This window comes from Salvelinus fontinalis, chromosome 3, assembly GCF_029448725.1.
Source record: "Salvelinus fontinalis isolate EN_2023a chromosome 3, ASM2944872v1, whole genome shotgun sequence".
Classification (NCBI taxonomy): Eukaryota; Metazoa; Chordata; class Actinopteri; order Salmoniformes; family Salmonidae; genus Salvelinus; species Salvelinus fontinalis.
The window spans coordinates 38,940,746-38,966,241 of record NC_074667.1 but is presented as its reverse complement, the minus strand read 5'-3'; the positions used below and the strand labels follow the sequence as shown (position 1 = coordinate 38,966,241).

The 25,496-nt window shown below is 42.6% G+C and overlaps 1 protein-coding gene across 4 annotated transcripts in view; it reads right to left on the bottom strand.

The window, feature by feature from the left end:
• The window catches only part of LOC129847443 (sodium-coupled neutral amino acid transporter 3-like), a 69,232-nt gene extending 44,546 nt beyond the window's left edge, over nt 1–24,686 (bottom strand). The window contains exons 1-6 of one of the 4 annotated variants that reach the window (XM_055915251.1): nt 24,392–24,686; nt 22,304–22,437; nt 1,783–2,088; nt 974–1,006; nt 661–745; nt 391–506 (exon numbers count right to left, since the gene is read on the bottom strand). In XM_055915251.1, the coding sequence (XP_055771226.1) occupies nt 391–506; nt 661–745; nt 974–1,006; nt 1,783–2,012 (464 nt within the window). In that variant the 5' untranslated portion in view covers nt 2,013–2,088; nt 22,304–22,437; nt 24,392–24,686. Of the gene's footprint in view, nt 1–390; nt 507–660; nt 746–973; nt 1,007–1,782; nt 2,089–13,820; nt 14,000–22,303; nt 22,438–24,391 lie in introns of those variants that run through there. The other 3 variants (XM_055915238.1, XM_055915245.1, XM_055915259.1) reach the window with 3 other exon arrangements.
• Between the last annotated feature and the right edge of the window lie 810 nt (nt 24,687–25,496).

Below are 25,496 nucleotides of genomic sequence, written 5' to 3'. Positions count from 1 at the left end.
GCGCTAGGCAGAACTGAATTTAACAGTTATTTACCATATAACCCAATGCGACTCTCCGCTTTGAGCAACAGAATTGCCACGAATGTATGCTCATGGTGTAATGCAAAATTTAAAAGGAGAGGAAGGTGGTGCTGCTCGTTTGAGAGGGGAAAATCCAAGCCTCTCGAGTCTCTTGAGTGTTACAGCTCAAGTCCAAGTTAAGTCCAGAGTCATAGATGCTCAAGTCGAAGGCGAGTGTCAAGTGTTTTTTCTTTTTGCCAAGTCAAGTCTCAAGTCACGTGACTTGAATCCACATCTCTGTAGAACTGTATGTAAGCTACTGTATGTTCATTACAATCATGAACTCATTCATCCGCTTATCCATCCATCCATCCATCCATGTTGGCTCACAGGAATAGGACGACCCCTGTGTTGGCCATGGCGTACGACAATCCCAGAATTCCACTTCCCATGATGGCGTTGCCCAAGTTGAATACTGACATTCCGAAAGAGGTCTTCCCCTCAAACTGATTCCATGGATAAAGACAAAGAGGAGAACACGCTTGTTAGCACAATGCTTAAAACAATCAAACTTGCTTCACAGAAGGAGAGAATGAACACGCGTTACATATTCATCTGAAACATCCACTGGGGCCATAGCACCCTATTGGTTTGGCTTACGTCTGTGAAGCCTGTGGTCTTCTTGTCCTCCATGCTAGACAGGAACTCCTGACTCTCTGCAAGGTTAGCCTCTGGATCCTCACTTCTGTGGGAATAAAGCACAGTCATAAGCACATTAAACAACAACAATGTTATGCAGCCACAACTCAAGGACACTCTCTGAGAGAACTGTGGAATCATATAGGATAACATTCTACTGCTATAGGAGGCTGGGGCTGGATGGTACTGTTCTGTCCTTATCACAACTCATGATTGTCATAGGTGAGACAAACAGTACACTGAAACATATCCCCTCCTTGTCAATGTTACATACCTGACATTTTGGACACTATTAGGAACAATTTCCCTAAAAAAGTAGCGTAGAGAAAGACGATCCATCATCCAATGAAAGCACAAGGAGGAAAAACAACATAACACACCCTCAGTAATGCAGCCATGATGGAGACAGTGACACAGTCTGTGTAAACTAATGCATTCAAGCACAAAAGGGGATATGGGGAGACACTGTACGTTGTATGTTAAACAGTTAATGTAATTTCCTGTGACTGAGGGGCAGGTCTGTTGCATGCTGATGGAGGTGACCTCATGATTAGTAGAGCAAAGGAATGCAGTCTCTGATGCTAGGCAGTACTAGGTATGCATGGCACACATTTCCACACACATATCCGGAGTAGTTAACAAAGAGCAGTGTTGTTGTTGTGGGGTGTGTGAAGGGAGACATGTGACACTTTCAGAGGGTAGTACAGTAGGTCACACGCGCAGCCTGCCCGCAGGACAAGGCAGCCAGTCGCAGAGCTCACCTCAACACTCTGACAAAACAAAGCTCAGTGAGGGAGCACATCACACTCAACATTAATAGTTTAATACTCAGCCAATGTAATATGTTGCCTAAATACCAGAGGGTCTCCTTTTTTAGATGAAAAGGTTCCCCTTGTCTGTTATCTTGTATCTAATCTTGTCCACCAGCCGAGTCTCTTTCTGTCGAACACTATATGCAGTAGTGAATGAGCCTGGGGATGAGGTTATCTTCTATCTGTGTATACTCTACTTTTTCAAATGAAAAGCCTGTGTATACTTTCGTATGTTTGTAGTCTGCTATCATGTACCTGAGTGTATACTTACTGCTCTGTGGTGTCTCCTGGTGGTGTTTTGGCTGCCGCTGTGGTTTCCTCCCCATGCTCATGGCTTTTCCCATTGGGAATAGAGTTCATCTCTGCTGGCGCCGGTGCTGCCGCTGGTGCTGCTGCTGGTGCTGGAGATGGTACTGCTGCTGGTGCTGGAGATGGTGCTGCCGCTGGTGCTGCTGCTGGTGGAGCAGGTTCTACGCTTTCAGCTGCTTTATCGTCACTCATCTTTGTGCTGATGGATGTGTGTGTGTGTGGGCTGTGTCTGATGTCCTCTTTTCTTTTCCTCTTTTCCTTCAGGAGTCTAGGAAACAATAGACAAGCGGCAGTTAGACTACAGCTGATGATTTAATTATGTTCACAATCACTGGAATATCACAGACAGTTAATTAAATGCAGATAAGCTCGCATATCTTACACAGCCATCTAGATCCAAAATTGGGATACAAATTTTACAACTTGAGTACAAATGAGTTGCTGGCGACTATAAGAGGCATGTTGAAAGAGGCCTGCTCTTGGCAGTTATAATGAGTCTGTCTGTGTCTTCCTGGTAGGCCCCTGTTAAACGTGCCTGAGTTATAAAGTGCTTTCTAAGAACGCTAGAGGAGCAGACAACACAACACAAACACTTTCTATTTTCAGTTTGTCGCACATAAGATAAAAACACCAGCCACCACCACTGAAGTCGGAAAGCTAAGTTGATAAACAACTTTTGATTCCGGGGAGAATCTCTGGCATTATTGAGTTGTCAGCTGACAGGTATTTTTCTCTCTCTTTCCTCGGAGGAGAAAAGGCCCCAGTTAGCTGTGACACTCTAGGCTTTGTGAGGGATGGTTCGGGCCCCTCTACTCGGGGCCCCTGTGTCCTAGGTCCCCTGCAGTGGTGTCTAAGCAGAGCTGCTGGTGTACGGGACCCTGAAAGGCCCCTGAAAGACTCCTGTGACATACGTCTCCTGGTTCCTGTCTACCTCGGTTCCCTCTCTGGCTGTCGCTGAAAGCCACCACCACTAATTTCTCCATTAGCTATGCAGCGTAAACAGGGGTAAAGTGCGGATGGAGTAGGGGGGTATAGAGAGTTGGGGGTGAAGGGGGGTTAGAGAAGGTGGCACATACATAGCGGGACCCACAGAAGAAGGAGATGAAAGGCAGCAGAACCAGCTACGACCAGCTTAGAACCAGTTCTGGGCGTCTTTGTTCCCAATTCTTTTGTTCTAGCTCGCCATTTTTTTATTTAATTAGGAAGAGCTTAGCGTAGTGACAGTGCTCTCTCTCTCTCAGTGCTCCAGCCCCCTTCACTGGGCCTGGTCCCCTCAGCAGCCCCCTGTTCCTGCTTCCCACCACCCCTACAACCACCACCTCCCCTCCCCTGCCCACCTTTTAAATGTAGCTTTTCGTAAAATGATTTTAGCACATCAAAGACTGAGGGAGGTGAATAAACCCTGAGTCTCCATCGAGCAGCAGCCCCTCATGGCCTGTGTCACTGTGTTACTGGCCTCCACCAACCACGTTGTGATGTGAGCCTTATTGCACAGCCAGGCTCCTCTGTCTCTCTGGCTAAAGCCGGGCAACGTGGTCGGCCAGCAAAACACGGCACACAATGGCGCATGTTGTGTGGTTTCCTGGGAACGGGACGGAGAACAGTGATGCTATTGTGCCAAGCATCATTATACCGCCGGGGCCCCCTTGGCTGCAGCTTGCCAGGCCACTCGAGGGGCTGAAAAGGTAATTCATTGTGCCCTAATTGAAAAGACGCCACCTTGAATTCCGTAGCTACCGGTGTCCCGCGCTCACGCACATGTGTGGCAGGGGAAGGGCAGTGGGCAGTGCCACACACACTAGCAGCCCATCGCCAGTGAGGAGTCTCTCTGTCACTCAAACAGCTCACGAATCACAAACAGGCTGGAGAGCCCGCTCAGAGGAGGATCTGAAGTGGAAAGGATGTGTGATTGGCTGGCTGAACCACAGGGGGATCTCTGGGATGAACTCACAGGGTGGAGCTTCTCCACGTCAAAGCTGATTGGGCAGAATCACATCTTCAATAACCATTGTATAAATTAACAAAAGCAACATGTGACTTCCTTCAGCTAGCTGAGTGTGAAAACACAAACCCAATGTGTTTTCATTCAGCCAGAATGCCTGGCAGATCTCTAGCCCAGACACAGGGAATACGGTATGAATACAGTATGTTTGAAGACTTAATTGATTGTTCCACTAAGCCCCTGAGAGAGTGAGTCACTGAAGATGAAAGAGAATGTGTGGCGATGAAGAAGATAACATTTACAATGGCAAATGTAGGACAGTCACCATGCGATGTAAGCAGCAAGGACACCCAGATCTCCATGTTAAGGACTTGAAGACTTCTCACCAGGATAGTACACATAGAACAAAACCGGAATACTACACCTACAGTATACATCCATTATAGTACAGTATGAAACATAAGAGAAAAGGAGGTTGTGTGTTGATGAGAAGAGGTCTATCTAGGTCAAATCACAGTAGCGATGAGATCACTGAATAACATATAGATGTTCTATCTTAATTTGATCACTCTGTTGTCACAGAGAATTTTCCTGCGCAGTAGGAAATGCAAATTGTCGTGAATTGGAGGTTTAAAAAGGCTTATAAAGTTTGTAATTTCCGATTTAAAATGTCAGACTTGATTTATCCTAAAAAAAATTGATCAACTCCTACAAAAATGACCATTCATTATAATGCACATAATAATTCACATTTTCTGTTGCTGCGGGATAATTTTCACACTGTGAGAAACTGGTTAAATTAAGATAGCACATTTGTACTAGCGGAGGCTCCTCAGAAGAAAAAGAAGAGGACCATCCTCCTCAGTGAATTTCATAAAAAGAAAAATTGTTTAAAAAATTCTGATGAAACTATACTATATATATTCACGTCACCAAATAATTTATTAAAACACACTGTTTTGCAATGAAGGTCTACAGTAACCTCAACAGCACTCTCTGGGGTAGCACCATGGTGTAGCCTGAGGACAGCTAGTTTACGTCCTCCTCTGAGTACATTGACTTCAATACAAAACCTAGGATGCTCATGGTTCTCACGCCCTTCCATAGACTTACACAGTAATTTTGACAACTTCCAGAGGACGTCCTCCAACCTATCAGAGCTCTTGCAGCATGAACCGACATGTTGTCCACCCAATCAAAGGATCAGAGAATAAATCTAGATCTACAGCTAGCTAGTGCTGCAATGCATAAAATGTGTTGAGTAGTTGACTGAAAGACAGAGAAAGTTGAATAGTTAAACAGTTTTGAACAAATTAATTTCTTTAAAAATGAAGGAGAAGCAAACGAGAGCGAGAGAGCTATATTTTGTAGAATTTGTTTAAACTTTCACTTACTTAGCTAGCGAATGCAACTAGCTAGTTTAGCCTAATCAAACACCTGTCTCAAACAGAGAGTGATGCTATGTTAGCTAGCTGGCTATACCTAATCAACATTGGATTTCTTCCAAGTCATGGTAAGCTTTTGGTTTTATTAATGTATTGCCAGCGTAACTGCTAAACTGCTTGCTGTCCACTGTACTGCATGATTGCAGTGGGTTTAGTAATGCGTTAGTTCTAGTAGCTATTATGACTATTACGTTAGCTAATATGGTGACAACAATGTAGGCTGTGTGTAGCGGTTAGTGGTTATGATAACAAAGCCTCCTTCACTCATGCCACCAAACTTACCCTCGTAAAACTGACTATCCTACCGATCCTTGACTTCGGCGATGTAATTTACAAAATAGCCCCCAACACTCTACTCAGCAAACTGGATGTAGTCTATCACAGTGATATCCATTTTATCACCAAAGCCCCATATTCTACCCACCACTGCGAACTGTATGCTCTCGTTGGCTTGCCCTCACTACATATCCGTCGCCAAACCCACTGGCTCCAGGTCATCTGTAAGTCTTTGCTCGGTAAATCCCCGCCTTATCTCAGTTCACTGGTAACCATATGAACAGTGACCCGTAGCACACGCTCCAGCAGGTATATTGCACTGGTCATCCCCAAAGCCAAAACTTCCTTTGGCCGCCTTTCCTTCCAGTTCTCTGCTGCCAATGACTGGAACAAATTGCAAAAATCTCTGAAGCTGGAGTCTTATATCTCCCTCTCTAACTTTAAGCATCAGCTGTCTGAGCAGCTTACCGATCACTGTACCTGTACACAGCCAATCTGTAAATAGCACACCCGACTACCTCATCCCCATATTATTACTTACCGTCTTGCTCTTTTGCACCCCAGTATCTCTACTTGCACATCATCATCTGCACATCTATCACTCCAGTATTAATGCTAAATTGTAATTATTTTAGTTATTTATTGCCTACCTCCTTACTCTTCTGCATTTGCACACACTGTACATAGATTTTTCTATTTTTCTTTTCTTTTGTCTTGTTGACTGTACGTTTGTTTATGTGTAACTCTGTGTTGTTGTTTTTGGCGCACTGCTTTGCTTTATCTTGGCCAGGTCGCAGTTGTAAATGAGAACTTGTTCTCAACGGGCCTACCTGGTTAAATAAAGGTGAAATAAATACAAATGAAAATATGGTATGAAGGTTTGGTTTGGAAAGGTTTTGTCACCTGGTCACAGACAGCTGTTGATTTGTTCACTGAAGTCCACAAGAAAAGGGAAAATGTGAGAGGAGGAGAGAGTGTGATCATGTTGTTTGTATGTGGCTGCTAGTTCTGTGTTTGCGTTTGATCAGGGGTGTATTCATTCAGCCGATTCTGTTGAGAAAGTTTTCTTAAACAGAAGCAAACGGAACGAAATGTAGATAAACATACCTGCATTTGTACAACAGAAACTTTTGTTTGCAACTGTTGGACTAATGATTACAATCTAGATCAGCTAGATGCAGGCAAGAAAGAGTGTGCAAGGCGGTATTGAATGTGCTACTGTCTGTCAACAAAAATATCTTGCCCTGTGCACCTACGCTGTAAACTTTCATTCGTAGGCTACGTTGTAGCAACCTCATGATGGATATAGGGAAATTAGAGTATCATGTAGTAGCCCAAACTTATTCATGTTTGAGCTGGGTGAATGGAATATGAATGACAGTCATCCAATATGCTGTATTAGAAATAAGACCATGCTCATGAAACCAAAAAACGGTCCTCCCTCATCTTAAACGGCACCAATCGCCAACGATTTGTACGGCATGATGCCACCATCATCACATATCCTTCATACACGATTAACAAAGCCTGCCTGCCTGCCCAGCCATCATCACTTAAATCTCAAACACCTCACTTTCCCAGATTAGCCACCTAAAAGTGTGTGTGTGTGTGTGTGTGTGTGTGTGTGTGTGTGTGTGTGTGTGTGTGTGTGTGTGTGTGTGTGTGAGCAGTTTGACAGGAAGTAGTTTGTTGGGAGAACGTCATGCAGGCTTACTCACCACCTCTAGGGAGGTGCACATGTGGCGTCAGGTAATTACATCGAGAGCGTTTAATTAAATTCAACATGCTGTTATTTTTAAAGGTCTCTCTATAAACAACTATTAATAGATGGGGTTTATTTGCTACTGCTCTGCATGCAGCATTAAGATACACATGGAAAGGCTGACACAGAATGACTATTGGCAATGATCCCTATATTGCTCCCTAAGCCAGAGGATGTTGTGGATGCAGTGATTTTATAAACCGCTGTTGTGTTCTGTTCTTGCAGGGTTTCATGGGTGTTGTTGTTGGGTCTCTGCTTTGTGTAGACAGAAGGCCGTGTCCCCAGAGGAAAGGAGCTTGTTTGGTAAGGGTGGGGGTGGGGGGTGGAGGGATGGGAATAGGGGCATAATTACGCAAGAGCAAATGTCACATTGTTACGCTTTCGTGTGGGAGAAAATCAATGTCCTCCTTCCCTGTCCAATCTGTCAGAGGCTTGCTTGTTTATCCAAGCCTTGAAGAGCCCTGATCCCAAAAAACTCTCCTCAAATTCTCACCCTCAGACCAGCGTCTGTGCTGCTGGGGCTAGGCTACTCTGACGTAGGCAACATGGCTAAGAGACGTCATCCCGGAGGGAGATGTATGAGGACCAGAAGAGAAGTGTTTACCGCGAGCCCAGAACCACTCCAAAGCAGGGCCCTGACCCGCACACCACATCTACCAACACTGAATACTTATATTGCCCGTGTGTGTGTGTGGGGGGGGTGGGGGGGGTGGGTGGGCTTGTGGGTGTGAGGGTAGGTGTGGGTGTGCGTGTCTGTAGGTGGGTGTGTGTGTGTGAGTAGTCTGCTCGAGGAATAATCGGGCTATAATACCACCCCTTCTCCAATACTGTCAAGGCCCTGTGCTTCATTAGTCCACTGTAATTTCATTTGAGCTTAATCTGTTGAAGAGGCTTTGGACTATCATTAAACAATAAGGGATTTTTTTGCAGTTTTGCTACTCTCCTCAGGCAGGGAAAAGGTGCCTCTGCTCCATATCCAATCAGCAAAGCCCTTTGACTTTCCCAAACCCCTGTGGCTACAGAGGTTTGATTCCATATACATGTTTTCCTTACAACCCACCAATTAGAGTACAATCTGTATTGTATTTTGATTAACCACAAGAATAGATACTGGGGGAATTATCTGTGGTAGACCTTACCTCAGCAAGATGAGGGTTTAAGCATTACAGTCAAATAGAAACGCAATTCGGCTACCATTAGAAAATCTCATGATGTGCCACTGAGGTATTTTGTTTTTTCTGTCTAGCTGGCTGTCAAATTAAAATCCCCAGGGTTCTGAGTGACAACGTGTCTGACTAGAAAACATCTCATCTCTCTAGCGGGCTGAACGTTCAGTGTGGAGAGATTTCCAACAGATTAAGAGATTACACTTTTCCACATAATTTCTCTGATGAGCTGCTAATAGATGTGTGTCTCCCTGTGTTTAAGAGCACACAGTGGAGAAGAGGGGGCTTCTGACAGCTTGTCTCTGTCTTTCCCTAGGATGACTGGATTATACTAGAGCCACTCTCACTCAGTTGGGGAATCAGGATTTAACCTCCCATGTGTGTCACACACACACAAACACACAAACTCACTATGCTGCTAAAAATAGCCTCATGTCACAAACAGAGGCGTGTTGGGCACCAGCATGTGTGAATATGGATGGACGGATGGATGGATGGAAGGACGGATGGACGGATGCAGTGGACACCTGAAATAAACCTGCCTGGTAAAGTTGTGAAACGCCAGTCCTAGTAAATATTATGGATGGGCTGAACTGTCATCTGTCTATTCTGGTTCTACACACACAACAATCAGACAAGGGTGTGCTTCACATTTATCCACATTGCTATTTTCATTTCATTCCACAAATACTTCAGTGTGAGGGGGATGCACTGGCACCAGCTATAACTATCAGCTATCCTTCAGCATACCACTTGGCGTTCTTTCAGCAGCATAACATTGACTGGACTGCTAAATTAAGTGCTTAAACAACTGAATCAATCAACACATGGGACCCTTCAGCTCTACTTTATATCTACGTGCTGTTGATTTCTCTTTGTTTCAAGTAGTTCCAGTCAGTCACAGACCAATTAATTGAATGGCAAGTGAGGTTGCTGAGACATTATCAGAGAGAGCCTCAAAGTCAGACACTTCTGTTCTGATGCCCAGGCGGAACTCTTTTTCATCACCCATTCCCCACGAACTCCCTACCCTCCCCTGCTCTAATTCACTTTATCCCTTCTTCCTCACACTCCTACCCTCTTCTCTCGCTTGCTCCCAAGATGGGTGGCAGGTAGCCTAGCAGTTAGCGTGTTGGGCCAGTAACTGAAAGGTTGGTCGTTTTAATCCCTGAGCTGGCAAAGTATCAATGTGCCCTTGAGCAAGGCACTTCCCAGCTAACAATTCCAGGGAAAGAGAACCTTTTGTAATATTCCCTTGCCATTTGAGTGTACATTTTTCTTTTAGTTACAGGAACATTCTATGTATGTGAGCAGAAACTTCCTGAGAACTTATTTAGCATGTTTTGGCATTATAGTTAGGAGAACATTCCCTTAATGTCAAACAGAACTTACCCAGAACATGGTTACCATGTTCTCAGAATATACAATATTAATGTTCTAGACACGTATTATGGGACGTTGCAAGAACATACTGTGTCCAGTTTTCTGAGGGTTAGGATAATATTCCATCAACGTCACATCAAACATACACAGAACATGGTTTCCATGTTCTCAGAATATAAGATATTAATGTTCTAGACACATTTTATGGCAACGTTGCAAGAACATTCGTGTGTCCCGTTTTCTGATGGTTAGGAGAATATACCATCAACGTCACACCCAACATACACAAAACAAGGTTACCTGTGCCCAAGAACGTTTAAAACATAAGACATTGTGTCATGGTCCCTTTGAGATTGTTGTCTACTTCCCGGCTTGTTCCTTGGACGTTACTAAAGATGTTGTTAGGACGTCGCCTGATTGTCCCCAAAAAACTTGCTTCATCACACATTGTTACTGTTGCCAAGCCAATGAAGTACTTTCCCTGTTGGTAAGGTTAGAAACACCCACACAAACAAAGCTTTCAATATACACACATGATTACTTTATACATTTAATCAGTCATTATTATTCAACATGTCCTCACCTGGGATTTGAACTCACAACCTCTTGGTTCATGGCATTCCAATCTTCCTATTACACCAAGTCTGACTGATTTCACCTGCATTGCTACACTTTGCACTTCAAAGTACATCTCGGCTCTGTTAAAACCACACTTAATCCCACTCACTCTATCATAGTGATTAAGGAGTAACATTAAAACTAAGTGCTATGCCCCCACCAACATTAGACAGCCAGACAGAAAACCCTCAAATGGTTGAAACAAGTAAATCAATGATGAGAGAATAGTCTGATTAAATGATAATGGACACAGACATGGTGGTGTAGCAGGACGATAGGAATGCTGTGAACTAAGAGGTTGTGAATTCAAATCCCAAGTGAGGACATGTTGAATAATATTTACTGTATAAATATATATGCACAATGTAATCATGTGTGTCAAATATGTAATTTAAAATGTTGTACATTAAAAGCACTGCGCTGTGTGTGGGTGTCCCTATTCCTGCCAACAGACAAAAAGCTGTAAATATATTAGTAGTTCACCAATCAGGGCCTTGATGGGCTCTGCAACAGTAACAAGGAGTGTTTTGTAAAGTAACAAGTTTTTTGAGGGGTGGGGAGAACGTTTCTTTGAGACCATCAGGCGACGCCCTAAAAATGTTTTAGGGACGTCCCCGGAACAAGCTGGGAACTACACAAAAACCTCCAGGGGACCATGAGAGAACATCCTATGTTTTATACGTCATTGGACACATTAATGTTTTTGCAATGTTCCCATGAAACATGTCTAGAACATTAATATCTTATATTCTGAGAACATGTGTCACGACTTCCACCGAAGTCGTTTCCTCTCCTTGATCGGGCGGCGTTCGGCGTCACCAGTCTTCTAGCCATCGTCGATCCACTTTTCATTATTTCATTTGTCTTGTCTTGTTTTCCTACACACCTGGTTTCCATTTCCCTCATTATTTGTTGTGTATTTAACCCTCTGTTCTCCCCATGTCTTTGTGTGGAATTGTTTGTTGTAAGTGCTTGTGCACATGTTACTGGTGCGCGGCGGATTTTGTACCCATATTCTGTTGTATTTTTATGCCGTTGGGTTTTGGATTAAAACCTCTACTTCATCACCCTCCCGGATCCGGGATCCTCCTCATCAAAAAAGCTGACCTAGCCTAACGGGACAGGGATATCATATAATATAATTTTCATGAAATTCCAAGTCCAATACAGCAAATGAAAGATAAACATCTTGTGAATCCAGCCATCATTTCCGATTTTTAAAATGTTTTACAGCGAAAACACAATATGTATTTCTATTAGCTAACCACAATAGCCAAACACACAACCGCATATTTTCACCATGTTTCCACCGCATAGGTAGTAGAGATAAATAGATTAATAGAGATAAAATTAGTCACTAACCAAGAAACAACTTCATCAGATGACAGTCTTATAACATGTTATACAATACATTTATGTTTTGTTTGAAAATTTGCATATTTGAGGTATAAATCATAGTTTTACATTGCAGCCACCATCAAAAATAGCACCAAAGCAGCCAGAATAATTACAGAGAGCAACGTGAAATAAAAAAATACTCATCATAAAACCTTTATGAAAAATACATGGTGTACAGCAAATGAAAGATAAACATCTTGTGAATCCAGCCAATATTTCCGATTTTTTAAGTGTTTTACAGCGAAAACACAATATAGAATTATATTAGCTTACCACAATAGCCAAACACAAAACGCATTTATTCACCGCAAAGGTAGCTTTCGCAAAAACCAGCAAAAGATATAAAATTAATCACTAACCTTTGGACAACTTCATCAGATGACAGTCTTATAACATCATGTTATACAATACATTTATGTTTTGTTCGAAAATGTGCATATTTATAGCTACAAATCCTGGTTATACATTGTGAATACGTAGCAACGATTCACCAGAATCTCCGGAGATATTTTGGATACTCACCCAATCTGACCAAAGAACTCATCATAAACTTTACATAAAAATACTTGTTGTAATGCAAATGAAAGATACACTGGTTCCTAATGCAACCGCTGTGTTAGATTTTTTTAAATAACTTTACCATAACATACAGCTTGCGTTATTGTGAGACAGTGCTCACCAACACGGCGGAGAATAGGAGTCAACATTTTACACAGAAATACGAAATAACATCAGAAATGTTTTCTTACTTTTGCTGAGCTTCCATCAGAATGTTGTACAAGGAGTCCTTGGGCAGAATAAATCGTTGTTTGGTTTTAGAATGTCCATTTCTTCTGTCGAATTCGCGCCACAATGCTAGCCAAGGTTGCTAACATTCCCATCCTCTCTTGGCGCAAAGAACGAAAAACTCCAAAAGTCCCAATAAACGTTGAATAAACTGATAAAACTCAGTTGAAAAAACCTACTTTATGATGTTATTATCATATGTATCAAATAAAATCAGAGCCGGAGATATTCGCTGTGTATACCGAACGCTTTTCAGAAGACAATGTCGAGGTCCCTTGCGCACCGTCGAAGACAAAGAAAATACCAGACCTGTCACTCCAAAAGCTCTTGTTCGGCCTCAGATCAAGCTAGACACCCCATTCCACCTTCCACTGCCTGTTGACATCTAGTGGAAGGCGTATGAAGTGCATGCATATCGATAAATAAAATCCAGTTGAATAGGCAGGCCCTGAAACAGAGCCTCGTTTTCAGATTTTTCACTTCCTGTATGGAAGTTTGCTGCAAAATGAGTTCTGTTTTACTCACAGATATAATTCAAACAGTTTTAGAAACTTGAGAGTGTTTTCTATCCAATAGTAATAATAATATGCATATTGTATGATCTAGAACAGAGTACGAGGCCGTTTCATTTGGGCACGATTTTTTCCAAAGTGAAAACAGCGCCCCCGTATTGACAAGAAGTTTTAAACTGCTCCGGCTACTACCTAGTTCTGCTCTCCTGCGTCTGACTTCCCTGCCACCAGTTACGCACCCCTTTACAACATGGCAACTATGTTCTGTGTATATTTGGTGTGATGTTGATGGAATATTCTCCTAACCCTCTGGAATATTCTTGCAACATTCCAATAAAATGTGTCAACAACATTGATATTGAATATTCTGAGAACATGGTAACCACGTTGTGGTTAAGTTCTGTTTGTCATTAAGGGAACGGTCTCTTGGAAACAGTCCTTGCACATTACTAGAACATTCCTATGAAAATGTTAGGTAATGACCTAATGAGATTCTTAAGGGAACATTCTCTACAGTTGTGGGAACGTTTGTTGTTAACTGGGTTAAACCTAATTGATCCAGGGTCGACCCCACTCTCTGAGGCTGTCTCAGGGGGAGTTGGGATATACAAAAGACACATTTTCAATTCACACTTGTGTATTAATACACACGTGAAATAAGGCACACATATATAAGCACCTACCAAATTATTACTGTTAATATTCCACTCACCTTTACAATCTCTCTACTTGATTTTCGCTCCCAATCTCCTCTCCCCACTCAATACTTAATCCCTTCTCTGCTCACTGGCTCTCGGAGGGATTCCAGGCCCATTGAGTCCCATCATGATTAGCTGGCTGGGTGAATGGGAGATTAACTAAGAACTCAGAGATTTGTGTCAGCCTCTGAGATGCTTTTTAATGAATTTATTTGCAAATTATGGTGAAAAATAAGTATTTGGTCAATAACAAAAGTTTCTCAATACTTTGTTATATACCCTTTGTTGGCAATGACAGAGGTCAAACGTTTTCTGTAAGTCTTCACAAGGTTTTCACACACTGTTGCTGGTATTTTGGCCCATTCCTCCATGCAGATCTCCTCTAGAGCAGTGATGTTTTGGGGCTGTTGCTGGGCAACACGGACTTTCAACTCCCTCCAAAGATTTTCTATGGGTTTGAGATCTGGAGACTGGCTAGGCCACTCCAGGACCTTGAAATGCTTCTTACGGAGCCACTCCTTCGTTGCCCGGGCGGTGTGTTTGGGATCATTGTCATGCTGAAAGACCCAGCCACGTTTCATCTTCAATGCCCTTGCTGATGGAAGGAGGTTTTCACTCAAAATCTCACGATACATGGCCCCATTCATTCTTTCCTTTACACGGATCAGTCGTCCTGGTCCCTTTGCAGAAAAACAGCCCCAAACCATGATGTTTCCACCCCCATGCTTCACAGTAGGTATGGTGTTCTTTGGATGCAACTCAGCATTCTTTGTCCTCCAAACATGACGAGTTGAGTTTTTACCAAAAAGTTATATTTTGGTTTCATCTGACCATATGACATTCTCCCAATCTTCTTCTGGATCATCCAAATGCTCTCTAGCAAACTTCAGACGGGCCTGGACATGTACTGGCTTAAGCAGGGGGACACGTCTGGCACTGCAGGATTTGAGTCCCTGGCGGCATAGTGTGTTACTGATGATAGGCTTTGTTACTTTGGTCCCAGCTCTCTGCAGGTCATTCACTAGGTCCCCCCGTGTGGTTCTGGGATTTTTGCTCACCGTTCTTGTGATCATTTTGACCCCACGTGGTGAGATCTTGCGTGGAGCCCCAGATCGAGGGAGATTATCAGTGGTCTTGTATGTCTTCCATTTCCTAATAATTGCTCCCACAGTTGATTTCTTCAAACCAAGCTGCTTACCTATTGCAGATTCAGTCTTCCCAGCCTGGTGCAGGTCTACAATTTTGTTTCTGGTGTCCTTTGACAGCTCTTTGGTCTTGGCCATAGTGGAGTTTGGAGTGTGACTGTTTGAGGTTGTGGACAGGTGTCTTTTATACTGATAACAAGTTCAAACAGGTGCCATTAATACAGGTAACGAGTGGAGGACAGAGGAGCCTCTTAAAGAAGAAAATACAGGTCTGTGAGAGCCAGAAATCTTGCTTGTTTGTAGGTGACCAAATACTTATTTTCCACCATAATTTGCAAATAAATTCATTAAAAATCCTACAATGTGATTTTCTGGATTTTCTTCCCTCATTTTGTCTGTCATAGTTGAAGTGTACCTATGATGAAAATGACAGGCCTCTCTCATCTTTTTAAGTGGGAGAACTTGCACAATTGGGGGCTGACTAAATACTTTTTTGCCCCACTGTATAGTAAATATTAGGTTTCTTACATAGATTTATACCCAACACTCATACAGATGAAGGATCTTAATTTGAGCCAGTTTGCTACAGCAGGAAAATAATCCTACAGCAACCGATAATGTGAATTATTATGTTGATTATAACTAATAGAAATGTTTGTATTGGTTGATACATTTTTTGTTACAAACTTTAGAAGCCTTTTTGAACCTTGAATACACTACAATTTGTGCTTACTTACAAGCCCTTAACCAACAATGCAGGTTTAAGATAAATACCAAAAAAAAAAATAATAATAAAAGTGACAAATAATTAAAGAGCAGCAGTAAAATAACAATAGCGAGGCTATAAACAAGTGGCACCGGTACAGAGTCAATGTGGGGGGGCACCGGTTAGTCGAGGTCATTGAGGTAATATGTACATGTAGGTAGAGTTGTGAGAGTGCAGTTAGTTGACTACAGCTCAGCGTTCAACACCATAGTGTCCTCCAAGCTCATCACTCAGGACCCTGTGGCTGAACACCTCCCTCCACAACTGGATCCTGGACTTCCATGCAGGCTGCCCTCAGGTGGTGAGGGCAGGCAACAACAAATCCGCCACTTTGACCCTCAACATGGGGGCCCCTCAGAGGTGCGTGCTTAGTCCCCTCCTGTACTCCCTGTTCACCCACAACTGTGTGGTCGCGCATGACTCCAACACCATCATTACGTTTTCTGACGACACTACGGTGGTAGGCATGATCAACGACGACGATGAGACAGCCTGTAGAGAGGAGGTCAGTGACCTGGCAGTGTGGTGCCAGGATTACAACCTTTCCCTCAACATCAGCAAAACAAAGGAGCATATCGCGGACTACAGGAAACGGAACCACATCGACGGGGCTGTAATTGAGCGGGTCGAGAGCTTCAAATTCCTTTGTGCCACATCACTAAGGGAATAACATGGTCCACACACACCAACACAATTGTGAAGAAGGCATGACAACACCTCTTCTCCCTCAGGAGGCTAAAAAGATTAGGCATGGGCTTTCAGATCCTCAATAAGTTATACAGTTATACCATTGTATGCATCTTGACTGGCTTCTTCACCGCTTGGTAAACTATTAGTGGATTTGGCTATTTCAGCCACACCAGTTGCTGACAGGTGTATAAAATCTAGCACACAGGCAAGCAATCTCCATAGACAAACATTGGGAGTAGAATGGCCTTACTGAAGATCTCAGTGAATTTCAACGTGGCACCGGCAAAGGATGCCACCTTTCCAATAAATCAGTTCATCAAATTTCTGCCCTGCTAGAGCTGCTCCGGTCAACTCTAAGTACTGTTATTGTGAAGTGGAAAAGTCTCGGAGCAGCAACAGCTCAGCCGCGAAGTGGTAGGCCACACAAGTTCACAAAACAGGACCACCCAGTGCTGAAGCACATAACGCGTAAAAATCGCGTGTCTTCGGTTGCAGCACTCACTACAGAGTTCCAAACTGCCTCTGGAAGCAACGTCAGCACAAGAACTGTTCTTCGGGAGCTTCATGAAATGGGTTTCCATGGCAGAGCAGCCGCACTTAAGCCTAAGATCACCATGTGCAATGCTAAGCATCGGCTGGAGTGGTGTAAAGCTCGCCGCCATTGGACTCTGGAGCAGTGGAAACGCTTCACCATCTGGCAGTCCAAAGGACGAATCTGGGTTTCAGTGGATTTCAGGAGAATGCTACCTGCCCGAATGCATAGTGCCAACTGTAAAATTTGGTGGAGGAGGAATAATGGTCTGGGGCTGTTTTTCATGGTTCGGGCTAACCCAGTGAAGGGAAATCGTAACACTACAGCATACAATGACATTCTAGACGATTATGTGCTTCCAATTTGTGGCAACAGTTTGGGGAAGGCCCTTTCTTGTTCCAGCATGACAATGTCCCCGTGCACAAAGCGAGGTCCATAAAGAAATGGTTTGTCGAGATCGATGTGGAAGAACTTGACTGGACTGCACAGAGCCCTAACCTCAACCCCATTGAACACCTTTGGGATGAAATGGAACGTTGACTGCGAGCCAGGCCTAATCGACGAACATCAGCGCCCGACCTCACTAATGCTTGTGGCTGAATGGAAGCAAATCCCCACAGCAATGTTCCTAAAAATTTTCCAGCCACCCAAATCATAGACATGTGGCCCCAGACAAAAAAAGCATCCTCTCCTGGCTCCCCAGCCCTATCTTCTCTTCTCTCCCTCTCTTCTCTCCATCACGTGGACGAGGAGAGAGATCATCACTGGGGAAACCATCCAGCTGGAAATACAACTCCCAGCGATGGCCCTCCACCATGGTTCAGCGCCGAGGACCCGACTACATCACATGCCATCGTGGCAAGTGGGTCTAGGGCTAGGCTAACCCCGCTGTCATAGGACATGTTGCCAATGGCTTTAGGTTAAATTATTTCAAAAGCATTTATAGTTCCACAAAACAGCTGAGATAACTACTAGGACTTCACAAACTGAGAGATGTGTGCCATACCTCTAAATTAAAACCCAAAACAAAGCTCTGGCTCGGCTCAGACCTTTCTATTTGGAAACAGAAATAGAGGGCTCTGGCTCTGCTGAGAGTAACACATTCAAAACGTTTAAAGTCACATCCTGATTCCTGACATTCCAGGAAGTGAATCCTGTCCAATGTGAGGGCTGTGTTCCCAAGCAGCTGTCCTAAATAGATTAGTACCTCTCCTCACCCCTGCTGCTGATGTCACAGTGAAGCCATTGAGATAGTAGAGGGGTAAGGGCATGTCTCTGAGTCTGGCCTACGTCTAGTTCTAGCCCTGCATCCCGTGCCTAATGACACCCTGATCAATGTTGAGTTATGGAGCGTGACTCTGGGTGTCCTCCGTCAATGCTCTCCCTTAAGCACTTCCTCTGAGATATCTTCCACGAGCCTGCAAACACTGAGCTCATGGATGTTAAATTGTGACTTAACTTGTGACAAACACATGAGCTTTACCGATGCAGTGGTGTAGAAGTCCAACAGAAGAATATGAAACAATTTTATGAAATAGAAATGATGGAATTGTGTGGTGGACCTGGAGGCATTCTCACCATCAAATTGGACACAAACAATTTAATTTGAGGTTTTCATCACTTTCTCTCCAGCAAATCTAAAAGTGTGTGAGTGCTGGGTATTCTAAGACTTAGTGAAATAATGAGTTTTAAGCACTGTTTTAAAACTGTTCAAAGATGGCCAAAGATCTTTGAGTCTATGCTCTTACAAATCCACACTGATGTCATGAACATTTCCAGAAAAAAAGATGACTTCACCTGCTTCAAACTGGTCAGCCAAAAAAGTATTTTCTAACTACGGTACCTTCCTAACTCCTTAGCCTTGGTAGTTTAGACAATTTAAGAGATTACAGGTCATTTTTCCCTCCCAGACTACGGATTTACAAAGTACTTCAATGTACAAACAGTACTTCAAAAAGAGTTTGGCTTTCATGGCTGAGGATTTCTCTAATTCATCTGGACTACTGTGTCTGATCATACATACTAGGTTATTGCCCTGAGGTGTTCCTTATCATTCTGATATACTTTGAAATTGTGTTGAACAGGAGCACATAGTAAGCAGTGGCTCGATTCAGCTTTGTGGCGAAACAAAAGTGAATAACATGTTATAAGACACGTGATAACCACATCAATCGTAAACCTGTCCAATGTAATTTCAAACACACATTTCTGACTTAGCTACAAGTAACCATCATATTAAGGTGAAAGTGTTGAGTGCAAAAAAATAAGTTGTTGAAGTTGATGTCCCATAATTTCATTATTTCAGAGTGACAGCAAATCACAGCATCAAAAAGTCTCTGGGGCTCAAATCTCTGTAGGAGAGTTCAGTCTTCCCTCACTGCATTGTGAGTTCAAAAATGTCAAATCTAATTCACTTCACGTTGACTTGTCATTCCAGCCGAGGTAAAGCAATACCTGTAGGCAAGAGGGGTATATATTGCAAATGGATAATATTCTTTGATCCAATAATGTAGGAATAAAGTGAACCCCTCTATCTACTTACCAGGCCATTGACTCTCACACACCATAGAGAAGATAATACAAGGAGCTGTAATGTCGGATTACATGATTACATGAACAGCACAAACCAAACGGACTTAAAGGACATGTTACAAAGGCTCAAGACAGAAACCAGGTTTTAACTCTACTCTGGCCATGCACCTCCTTTACCACTCATCTCACCTGACTCCACTCTGCTCATTAACACCCTTGACCATTTAAGCAGCAGTTCCTCCCTCCAGTCTTTCTTATTCCTGTTGATGAATGCATGGGGCAGCCAACTTGTTTTCCTTTCTATGTTGTGTGTGTGTGCTCGTGACTGAGAAGTGAGTACCTTTCATTGTTAAAGAATATGTATAACTGTTAACATTCAGATAATTTTTTGTTGATGTTAAAGTTTATATTCCGCTGCCAAATTACTTAGTACAATTTCCTGTCAGTCCAGCATGTGGGATGCATTTGTTATTTATCCCATTTGCATGTGTCAGTCATGCGTGGATGTTAACATGTGTTTGTATCTCCCTCTTGTATTTCCCTCGTAAACCACATCTGACCACCTTTCCCCATGTGTTCCTGTGTTTGTGTGCAATAAAACCCTACTATTTGGATTCCTGCTTCATCTCATTTCATCTGCATTCTTCTCGCTGCGCCAATGTGTCACTTCGAACTCTGAACTAGTCAAACCCTCCTTATACAGTCCTCCTTTTCTACAGGACAATTATGCCACTTTTCAACCTCTAATTCATTATCTCCAGCACCATACCAGTGTTTACATGTGAAAACAGTTTGTTTCTATTATCTGGTTAAACATAAGGGTACTAAATAAATTATTCTGACATCACAGGGTAGGATTAAAAGTAAGAAACTGTGATTTTCAAAACTTGCTTCAAGTTTCTAGCCATAGGGAGGGTATTTTCTTGCTGGCCATGTCACTGAGAATCTTCTTGACAATCACTGTTTTTAAAATGTCAACTTTTGATGTTTTCACATACAGTACCAGTCAAATGTTTGGACACTTACTCATTCCAGGGTTTTTCTTAATTTTTACTATTTTCTACATTGTAGAATAGTAGTGACTACATCAAAACGATGAAATAACAAATGGAATCATGTAGTAACCAAATAAAAGTGTTATACAAATATATTTGAGATTCTTCAAAGTAGTCACCCTTAACCTTGATGAAAGCTTTGTACACTTGGCATTCTCTTAACCAGCTTCACCTGGAATGATTTTCCAACAGTCATGAAGGAGTTCCCACATATGCTGAGCACTCGTTGGCTGCTTTTCCTTCACTCTGCCATCCAACTCATCCCAAACCAAATCAATTGGGTTGAGGTCGGGTGATTGTGGAGGCCAGGTCATCTGATGCAGCACTCCATCACTCTCCTTGTTCAAATAGCCCTTAGTGTTGGGTCATTGTCCTGTTTTAAAAACAAATGATAGTCCCACTAAGCACAAACCAGATGGGATGGCATATTGCTGCAGATTGCTGTGGTAGCCATGCTGGTTAAGTGTTCCTTGAATTCTAAATAAATCAGTGTCACCAGAAAAGCACCACCACACCACCACTATACTTCACGGTGGGAACCACACATGCAGAGATCACCTGTTCACCTACTCTGCTTCTCACAAAGACACGGTGGTTGGAACCAAATATCTCAAAGGACAGATTTCCACCGGTCTAATGTCCATTGCTCGTATTTCTTGGACCAACCAAGTCTCTTCTTATTGATGTCCTTTAGTAGTTTGTTTTCAGCAATTCTACCATGAAGGCCTGAGTCACGCTGTCTTCTCTGAACAGTTGATTTTGAGATGTCTGTTACTTGAAGTCTGTGAAGCATTTATTTGGGTTGCAATTTCTGAGGTGCAGTTAACTCTAATGAACTTATCCTCTGCAGCAGAGGTAACTCTGGGTCTTCCTTTCCTGTCGCGGTCCTCAGAGCCAGTTTCATCATAGCGCTTGATGTGTTTTTGCGACTGCACTTGAAAAATCTTTCAAAGTTCTTGAAATTGTCCGCATTGACTGACCAAATAGGGCTATCGACTGTATATCACCCCTACCTTGTCACAACACAACTGATTGGTTCAATCGCATTAAGAAGAAAATAAATTCCACAAATTAACAAGGCACACCTGTTAACTGAAAGCTGGTTGAGAGAATGCCAAGAGTGTGCAAAGTTGTCATCAAGGCAAAGGGTGGCTACTTTGAAGAATATATAATATCAAATATATTTTGATTTGTTTAACACTTTTTTGGTTGTGTTATTTCATAGTTTTGATGTAGAATGTAGAAAATAGTAGAAATAAATAAAAACTCTGGAATGAGTAGGTGTATCAAAACTTTTGACTGGTACTGTATATCAAATAAGATGAAAAGAACTCGTTGGCCAAGTGTAATTTCACATGGATAATGACTCAATGAGAAAACGATTACACTTGTATCTCTCTCGCTAGCTCTGAACAAACCCACAGACTGCTGCCTCTATTGTTGAGATACACAGAGTCATGTTCAGTCAAACATGGCACTCAAAGGATGAAAACCAAACCTCAACCCATAAGTCTACGATAGAAATATATGCTAAGTTGGACTCACTCAAAAAACACTCACTCAAAAAATACCTTAAAACACACTTGTGTGATTCTGCAGTTCTGTGCACACAGCTCCGGCTGGAGCATCAGTCCAGTCAACTGTGAACCAGTGCTCTGGAGTGGGGGTGGATTTTTAACGGGAGAGTGAGCCAGAGTACGACTCACTGACAGGCCAGCGCTCATTCAAATATATCAACAGTACAGTCCTGACAGGCTGACAGAACAGGAAATCTCACCTGCTCCCTCCTGTCAGCTCCAGCAGACACAATAGTCTCCACTGCTGCCCTCCCTACAAATAGCCCACAGAAGGGGCTCTGCACTCTGCAGCTTCTCAGCAACCCAGGTGTCTCTAGGAATGCTTGTTACCTGTCTAGTGCAGAGTGACACAGAGTTAGTGCGTGGGGGTGTAGGCCTACATTGGATAAAACAACCCAACACATTAGATAAAAACTTGCTTCTAAATGCACTATAGCCTTTGTCACTTGAGGCATTTGGAACTAAAGGGGCCTGATTTTCAAAGGGCAAATGAAAACAATATTGGACTAGCCTATATGATAATACAGTTAGGCCTATGATTTACTGAACAAAAATATAAACGCAACATGCAACAATTTCAAAGATTTTACTGAGTTACAGTTCATATAAGGAAATGTGTCAATTGAAATAAATTCATTAGGCCCTAATATATGGATTTCACATGACTGGGAATACAGATATGCATCTATTGGATCATAAAACCAGTCAGTATCTGGTGTGACCACCATTTGCCTCATGCAGCGCGACACATCTCCTTCACATTCAGTTGATCAGGCTGTTGGTTGTGGCCTGTGGAATGTTGTCCCACTCATCAACAATGGCTGTGCGAAGTTGCTGGATATTTTAGTGGGAACTGGAACACACTGTCGTACACATCGATCCAGAGCATCCCAAACATGCTCAATGGGTGACAAGTCTGGTGAGTATGCAGGCCATGAAAGACTTGGGACATTTTCAGCTTCCAGGAATTGTGTACAGATCCTTGCGACATGGGGTTGTGCATGATATGATCATACTGAAACATGAGGTGATTGCGGCAGATGAACGGCACAACAATGGGGCTCAGGATCTCATCAGTCTATCTCTGTGCATTCAAATTGCCTTCGATAAAATGCAAGTGTGTTCGTTGTCCATAGCTTATGCCTGCCCATACCATAACCCCACCTCCACCCTGGGGCACACAGTTTACAACGTTGACATCAGCAAACCGCTCACCCACACAATGCCATACACATGGTTTGCGGTTGTGAGGCCGGTTGGATGTACTGCCAAATGCCTAAAACAACATTGGAGTCTGCTTATGGTAGAGAAATTAACATCAAATTCTCTGACAACAGCTCTGGTGGGCATTCCTGCAGTCAGCATGCCAATTGCACACTCCCTCAAAACTTGATCTGTCTATTGTGTTGTGTGACAAAACGGCACAATGTTATTGACCCCAGCACAAGGTGCACCTGTGTAATGGTCATGCGGTTTAATCGTGTAATGGTCATGCTGTTTAATCAGCTTCTGTATATGCCACACCTGTCAGGTGGGTGGATTATCTTGGCAAAGAAGAAATGCTCACTAACAGGGATGTAAACAAATTTGTGCAGAAAATGTGAGAGAAATAAGCTTTTTGTGCACATGAAACATTTCTGGGATATTTTATATCAGCTCATGAAACATGGAACCAACACTTTACATGTTATGTTTATATTTTTGTTCAGTGTAGTATATATGCCACGTTTAAGTGTCAAGCGAAAAGGGGGATAACACATGAATAAGAATGACCAAGAATCTATAGAGGTGTTGAAGAACTGTGGCAAATACACCACATGCTGGATAGTAAAATAAACTGATGGTGAGTATAGTCTAGCCTACTCTAGATGACCAGTAAAATGTTTTTACTTAAATTACTTTGTGAAATTGTAGATGACCAATGTATGACCAGACCAGAGTGCAGCGCAAGTTATCAACTGGATCAGCGCTCACTGAGAACCGTTACTTCAGTAATATATAACACCAATTTAACAATAATGTAACAATGTAACTATAATGTAACAGCATTCTTTATGAGAAACTAACTCGAGAAGATAGGCTGTCTTAAATTTCCGAAATAAATTCACAGTATTATTTTTATTCGAGCTACAATGCATGCCATGGCTCTTGATGGCAACACTATTCGATAAACCTGTCTGATAGCCATATTGGATATGGTTTCAGTAGACCACAAAGGGAATGAAGGGATGAATAGCCGACTATGTAAAGACATTGCACTGAATATTGACGGTGAATAATACTCTTACCAGAGATAACTAGTGTGCCAATGTGAACTCAGTCCGAATATCTCCACACGAATCTTGCATCCGCTTCTTTGCTGTTTTTTCTTTGTCTTGTGGCTCTTCACCGTTACCTGTTATACGGCAATCAATATTTTATGAGATCCGTGTACGCTCCTTCTCAATTGCTGTGTAAATGTAATGTGTTCACTATAAAAATTTAGCTCATAATCTATTGAATGTGGGATGTTGAGCGTGTCCAGGTTCCGCCTACTGCATGCAACCTCCAATCAATTGGTTCTATTGTGCGGTTCCAGAGCGCGCGTGGAGCGTTTTTCACGCGGCACGCGCTCCCTTGGAGCGCAACAATATTACATGTACTAGTCTGTGTTACATGGCAGCTTACATTTCTTCGTTCTTCACTTTAATTTTACGTTGAATAAACAATGCAGAAATCATTATATCCATGATTGCCTGTTGCATGAAGCACCATATTTGTCATGATTGTTTGGTTTTAAACAAACATTTATATTTTCTCAACGTTTAGACTTAATCAAGACAAAAGATGCATGATTAAATAACTGTATCATAGAGCATAGACAATTTACCCAATAATATGGAAGGGAGCAGATCACACAAAATAGACAGTGTTTTCTTTAAAGTATTCTCATTTATTTGCCCATTTCATTCCTGTTCAAAGCGGAATGAGCCACCACTTGCAGTGACCTGCTTTGAAGCAGCTTCCACAAGCAGGTTTCAAGTTTCTCTTTTTTTACACACACACACACACCATTTCTGGGTCATTGACTGTCGGCTTATGAATAGGATGATGATTGTGATGCTCTGGCATTTTTCTACAAAGGCTCACAGACTCATCATCACAGGTATAGGATACATTCCGTGTGTGAATTATTAATAGGAGTAGGGACATATGACTATATGGACACCGGAATTACAGCTGCAATATTTTACTCCATCGTGGCACTACACATAGCCTCCAAATACCATGCTCAAACAAGCTTTATTTCCTGTGGTGTCTCTTCTATATAGATGGGCCACTCCATCGCCTTTGAAGTCGTCAGAGGACTGCAGGCCTAGTGTGGAGTGCAGGAGACATTTCACCTCTGGAATC